Source organism: Rhea americana, unplaced genomic scaffold, assembly GCF_003343005.1.
Source record: "Rhea americana isolate MKP2758 unplaced genomic scaffold, rheAme1 scaffold_42, whole genome shotgun sequence".
NCBI classification, from domain to species: Eukaryota; Metazoa; Chordata; class Aves; order Rheiformes; family Rheidae; genus Rhea; species Rhea americana.
The window spans coordinates 3,340,385-3,347,031 of NW_028186557.1; the positions used below are offsets into that span (position 1 = coordinate 3,340,385).

At 53.1% G+C, this 6,647-nt stretch overlaps 1 protein-coding gene across 1 annotated transcript; it reads left to right on the forward strand.

Annotated features, from left to right (window-relative positions):
- The first annotated feature begins 6 nt into the window (after nucleotides 1-6).
- Nucleotides 7-3,167, forward strand: L3HYPDH (trans-L-3-hydroxyproline dehydratase). The gene is made up of 5 exons (XM_085315066.1): nucleotides 7-245; nucleotides 476-645; nucleotides 953-1,075; nucleotides 1,965-2,102; nucleotides 2,686-3,167. The coding sequence occupies exons 1-5, from the start codon at nucleotides 50-52 to the stop codon at nucleotides 2,809-2,811; spliced, it is 753 nt and encodes a 250-aa protein (XP_085171192.1). The 5' UTR covers nucleotides 7-49; the 3' UTR covers nucleotides 2,812-3,167.
- Nucleotides 3,168-6,647: the final 3,480 nt, after the last annotated feature.

Genomic DNA, 6,647 nt, shown 5'->3' on the forward strand with positions numbered 1-6,647 from the left:
CGGCGCCGACCTGGCGGCGCTCTTCCTCCACGGCGCCGGCTACAGCGCCATGTGCGGCCACGCCGTGCTGGCCCTGGGCCGCTTCGCCCTCGACTACGGGCTGGTGGCGGCGCCGCGGCGCCCCGAGACCGCCGTGCGCCTCCGCTGCCCCTGCGGGCCCGTCACCGCCTTCGTGCCCTGGGACGGGCGCCGCAGCGGCAACCCCATCCGCTTCCACAGCGTGCCCGCCTTCGCYGCCGCCACCGGTGGGTCTGCGGGGCTTTGCCCCGGTCCGGTGCCCTGCAGGGGCCGGGTCGGGCTCTCGGAGCTGGAGCGGSGCGTCACGCGCTGCCCCGGGTGCAGCGGGGCGCCCTGGCGGCAGCTCCCTTCTCCCCGCGGCGGCGGCGGGGACGCAGCGCCGTTGCCTCGCTCGGCGCGCGTGACGCCGCCGCCCTGCGCCGTTTCCCCTCCTCATTGCCCTCCTCCCTCTGCTCAGACCTGGCCGTCGACGTCCCTGGTCGTGGCAAGGTGGTGGTCGACATCGGCTACGGCGGCACTTTCTACGCGTTTCTCGATGCTCGGCAGCTGGGCCTGGATGTCTGCTCGTCCAAGACCAGAGACCTCGTTGACGCAGCGAGCGCAGTGACGGAGGCGGTGAAGAAACAGGTACGGCAGAGCGGTACAGCACCCACGCAGCGTCCCACGCGCGTTTCCGTGACCGGGGACCTGCCCTCAGCAGCTCTCTGGCCTTCCAGTCCCACGTTGAACTTTACATCTTCTGTCCAGACTCACAAGAACATGAGAGAGAACTTGCTTTCCGGCTGCTCTGTCCGTCTCTGTTACTTGCAGAGTAAAGTTGCAGGTGCAGCAGTGTAGCCTTGTCTGTATTCCTCTAATACCCTGAAATAATGCCTGTTACTGCTGATYACCTGACTGTTGCGAGTGCTCGTGAGCATGTTTATGCTGCTCTCAGTTCAAGCCTCATCATCCTGAAAGTGAAGACCTGTCTTTCCTGTACGGCACCATACTAACAGATGGGAAAGATGCCTTTAGCGAGGAACCCACCACCAACATTTGTGTGTTTGCGGATGAACAGGTACAGAAATGGGCTGTTTTCAGACACACAAGGGACCACCTTTCCCTTTTCCTTGTTTCCTSTGCAGATACAAATGGCAGTTCTGTTTCTTCTTGTTTTGGGCAGAACCCTTCTGCTACAGTGATTGTTGTCTTTGAAGATCTGAGTGTCAGTTAACAGATATGATTTTAGTCCCAATGACAGAAATACCTCTGCACATCTTAGATGGCAGCATTTTATAAAGGCTCATACCTATGCCCCGTAGGTAGCAATCTCCCRGGGACAAGGGACTGAGACGAGGGATATCAACAGACACACAGTAAAGTCTCTAGGCAATCTCTCTTGGGGATACAAGCATAAACAGAGCAAGAGAGAAAAGGAGGGGAATAAACTTTTATCTGTGCTTGCAATAGGTAAGGTAAAACATYGCATGAATAGCAGGGGAAGTTTTGATTAGACCTCTCAGCAGTGAGGAGTGTGGAGCATTGGAACAGATCACCTTGGGAGTTGACCAACACCGTGTTTTTGGAGATTTTAAAGAACAGGCTGGCCAGCAGCTCTCACAATTAGCACAAGGAGAACTGATCTTACCTTGACACGCAAGAATGGGGAAGGTGGCTTCTGTCTCTTCTAGTCCTTTTGCTATTACACTAGAAAGCTTTTAAGCACCACCTGAAAATCAATATCCATCCCTCATAGTGGGCCAAAGCTGGTCATAATCTAACAATGCCCCAAACCTGTTTGATTTGTCCTGGCATTCTAGATGTAGCCTGATTCTGTACAAACCATTGGACTAGGGAGACTTCCCCTAGTGTGACATAAAGGTGACAGAACTAAAGGGAGCAATATTCTTTTCTATTAAAAATTCAAAATACTAGAGCTCATGATTCTTGTTTTCTTCTGAATGTAGGTCGACCGAAGTCCAACAGGTTCAGGTGTGACAGCTCGCATTGCCTTGCAGTATCATAAGGGACTTATCCAGCTGAATCAGACCAGAACCTTTAGGAGCAGTACCACCGGGTCGTTGTTCACAGGAAAGGCAGTGAAGGCAAGTGGTTTATGTTGTCATGAGGACTGGTTGGAAAACTGCTTGATGCCTTGACTTGATGGAGGAGCTGAAAAGCCTCTCTATGCCTAGGGAAGGGCATGTAGAAAGAGGGAGAGACCTGGAGGTCATGCCTTTCCACAAGCCTCAGGCTTCCAGATTTCTCATTAGGGAAGCAAGCAGGGGAATAGTAAGACCTTCTTCTGTTGCTTGACTTCACTGCAAATCCTCTCTTGGCCATCGCAAAAGTACTGGGGTGAGAAGCATCTCCAGTGCTGATACAAATAAATGGGTCTGGCCTGCTCTCTGTTGCAGGTAAGGCTGGATTCTTGTGGGCTAAAGCCCGCTGTTTGCTCAAAGGCTGAGCACGTTGTTCATATGCTGGGCTGCACGGCAGGATTTCCAGGTCCAGCCCTGTTCCCACTGGGTCTGACAGCACATGGATCTGAAGGCCTGGACATGGCCCAGAGTGCTTTAGGTCCCTGGTGCAGGAAGCCACCATGGCAGCCTTTGAGACAAACCCGTGCTGTGGCCGTGAGGGCAGGAGAACTTCCTGTCACCTCTGTCCTGATTCTGATCTCTGCAGGAGGCCAGGTCTGGGGACTACAGTGCCGTTGTAGTGGAAGTCTCTGGAGAAGCCTTTTACACTGGTACAGCCACCTTCACTGTTGAAGAGGAGGACCAGCTGAAATATGGGTTTTTCTTCAAGTGACCTAAGCCCGTGGCAAATTCTCGCTGATGGTGCTGCACTTCTGCCCGTACATTTCTGTAGGCTCTGCTTCTTCACGCAGCTCACTGCAATAATCAGGAGCAACAAGAATAGCCCTTGGTGGTATGACAGYATTTACAGTGTTTCAAGATGACAAGCCACCTTCCTCTGTTGTGATCATTATCTCYGAGTGCGAGTCCAGGGCTGCTCTGAGAGGTCATATCTTTTCTTTTAATAATTACTCACAGAAGATGGAGCTGAGCTTGGACATCTGTCTTCAATATATGTGCCTTTTAAAAAAATATCTGTGAATTATTAATATCTAAATCAGATTCCTATTAAATGCTAGCTGAAAATACTGCCTTTCTCCTCTTTTTTTTCATTCCTGTACCTCGTTTCCAGTACTGGTGCTGAATGTGTTGCTGCTGCTGCTGTTTTGAATTGCCCCAGCTTCCCAGGTCTGATACTGCTCAGGCCTGTGCAGAAGTTTTATAACTACACTCACTTCATCCCTGCCAGATTCTATGTGTGCCCCAGTGCTGGATACAAGTATTTGGTCAATAATTCCTAGTGTACAGTCGCTTCTGTGTTCTGTGTGTTAATGTTACACTSATTCCCTAAACCTTGCTTATTTTGGGCTCTTGGCTGCAATATTGTGTGGTTAACTTTCAACAGGAGTTGGATTCGAAGGTTTGAGCTATTAGAACTTTTGATTGCAAAATTATTTACTTAGGATTTTGCCTCAGCCAGGCAATTGCAGAGCAGAGGGTAGTCAATGCTTGCTTTGTCAGAGTCCTTTGAGGGTGAGCTGCCAGCAAGAAACAAACCTGGACTGTGGGTAGGCTTTCACAGTGGCAGAAGCAGAGAGCTTCCAACCATCTGGGTGGGAGGTCTGTAACCTTCATTCTGTCACTGCACAAAAAGGTGTTTGTTCGTTGAAGACACTCCTGGGGCGCTAACTCATCAAACATTTCTGAAARTGAGAATGATTGTCTCCCAATAGCTCATGCAATAGAAGGAGCAAATGGTACTAAAAAGCTTGGCGAAGGTAAAGACAAAACAAATTCCTCTCCAGCTATTTTATCAAATCCAAACTTACAGCTCCAAACACAAAAGAAACAAAAATCTGTAAGTTCAGAGAGCAGCTGCATTGCCAACRTACATTTTTAGCCTGGCTTCCAGGGCACTCGCTCCTAGGTTTTCCTCTAATTTCCCATAACAACCTGGCTAAATCCCATACAGCCTCTGGTCCACGGGAAACAGAAGGGAGAAAYGCATCCTCTGCGCTTACAGGAGCAAGTTTATCTGTGTCTTTGGCCAAGCGGTTTCTGGTAAGTGCTGAGCTATGGGCTCTGGTTCCCCTATGTCAGCTGCTCTKTGCTCATGGTCCGGGTTTAGCCTGCGACCAGCACCAAGGAGTTTGTCTGGGCTCATCTCACAGGAGAGTTCAACAGCACGGACTGTGGAGCTGCTGCTGCAAGGCTTGGGAAGGGGCAGTGGTGCTCCCTTTGCTCCCTGTAGAAAAGCTGTCTAAAATGCAGTTACTGTAAAAGCCATTTTTATTCAATGTGGCTGCAGTTTCCCAGCATCTGAATAAACTACTCTTGTGCCTTTTTGGAACAGCTCTTCCCTGGTGGAGAGTGCAGCAGGCAGAGACAGGTCAGGCTGGGCTTCCCCACCTCCTGCCTTGTCTGGTCCTATTTCTAGGCATCTTCCCGGTGATCAGATTCCCCCCTGCTTGAGCTCCAAGGAGAGAACTGGGGTAAAAAGTCACAAYGTTGGAGTCACAGTGTATTGCTGGCAGGGAGGTGCATGAGCTGTGGAAATRCTCTAGGCCTGGAGAAAATAGATTGGATTATAGCTAAAATTGGATTTACTTCACTATCCCAAAGCCTAAAGAATGGAAAAGCCGATCCCATTATAACGACCTTGCAGGTAAGCCTTGTGGTGTGCGCTTCGCTCTTTACCTCCTAGCTCCCCAATTTTGCTCTGGCATCTGCTTAACAGTTTTTCTTTTCCTCTGCCTTTTTAAACCATGTAGTATTTGGTATGATCACGCTACCTAATTGCAGGACATTTATCCGTGATTCTGCCTTTCAGAGTCTCCATCGGCTTCCTGACGGATCCGCTTCACCGCGCAATGGATCAGGATGAGGAYCAAGCACCCTTTCTGTGGGCCTGATGTTGTATTTTGTCTCTTCAGAGGCTCTTGTGACAGCTGTCCCCCTGTGTCACCTCCGGGGAGTGACTCCCAGTCCTGGTGACAGTGCCTGCCAGGTAGGTAGAACTGCCCGTACTGTTCCCCTGCTGCCACCATCCCTGATGTGAAGTCTGTCTGCTCTACCTCACCTTCTGCAATACTGAATTATCTCCCCAGTCTTGTACTCAAGGAAGAGGAAAAGGGGCATTGACTCAACTTTGGAAACCATTGCTTCCCTAAATTCTCCATCCTCSAAGTGAGGAGAATGGGGCCAGAGCCTGAGATAAATAGTAACCAGGGAGGCAGATGGCAAAGTTGCTTTGTGTGTAGTGTGGAGTATTTTTTCTTACTGGCTTTGTATCTTCTCAGGGGAGGAAGGGCTGGTGGGATCATCTGGGTTTGCCTTTCTGATCGGAGCTGCTTTGCGACTGTGCTGGTGGCAAGYGCTTTTTGTGGTCGATTGCCACAAGAGGGCACCTTACTTGACTTTTCTCAAGCTGTCCAGCTCATTTWCCGGCAAGCAAGGCTACAGGTTGCATGAAAGAAGCTGAGCAGAGAAAGCCTGGAAGCTTTTCAGCTGTTAATTTGCATGCATCCTTCATTACCCGTTTATTACAGGGCTATCCTGGCCTTTCCTTCCCCTAAGAAATTCTCCGGTGCTTTGAGTACCTTCTCCTGTGGGTCTCCGAGGGGTGCAGTCCCCCCTGCAGGCCCAGGGGATGTGCCAGGCCGTGGCAGCCCTGAGAGCGAGGGGGGTCTCGGTGCCCGCTTGCAGGCTTGCAAGACCTAACTTTGAGGCACCAACACCCCCTACTAGCTCTGCTCKTCCTGTTACCACCCCCCGATCAGTGCCAGAAAGCACAGTGTTAAAAAGCACTTCTGTCAAGAGAGACGCGATAAAATTACGGGTGCGCAGATGGTAAAAACACGGGCTGGCGGCACAGGGGCTGCTGCTGCGCGGCGCGCGAGCAGAGCGGCCGCGCGCGGCGTGAAGGCCGCCGCGTCTCGGCTGCTGGCGGCGAGCGTGGTGATGCTGCGGCGGCTGGTGGTTTCCCACCGCTCCCGCCTCCTTGGGCCTACGCTGGTCTCCGTATACGGGGGAAGAGGGATCGCAGATTTGGGGAATATGTGGGGGGAAAAAGAAGTGGCAGGGTGCGGAAAATCGCCCCTATGCCAACCGGTAGCAAGGGCAAATGGCGCCAAAGAGGTGGCTGGGATGGGAGGACGGGGTCCAGCTCCCCGTTCTGCCGTGTGGGGCTGGGGGACACGTCTCGGCTCGGAGGTGGGGGTGGTCGTTCCTTGTCCCGTGTGGGGCTGTGGGGCCCCATCCCTGCTGTAGGGGGGTCGGTCCCGGTCCCGTGTGGGGCTGTGGGGCCTCGTCCCTGCTGGGGGGTGGGGGTCGGTCCCGGTCCTGGTCCCGTGTGGGGCTGTGGAGCCTCGTCCCTGCTGTGTGTGTGGGGGTAGTCCCGGTCCTGGTCCCTTGTGGGGCTGTGGGGTCCCGTCCCTGCTGTGGTGGGGGTCGGTCCCGGTCCTGGCTGCGGCCCCAGTCCCGTGTGGGGCCGTGAGGCCCCGTCTCGGCTGGGGGGGGCGCGGCGGGGCCGGCCCCGGCCGCGGTCCCGTGTGGGGCCGTGGGGCCCCG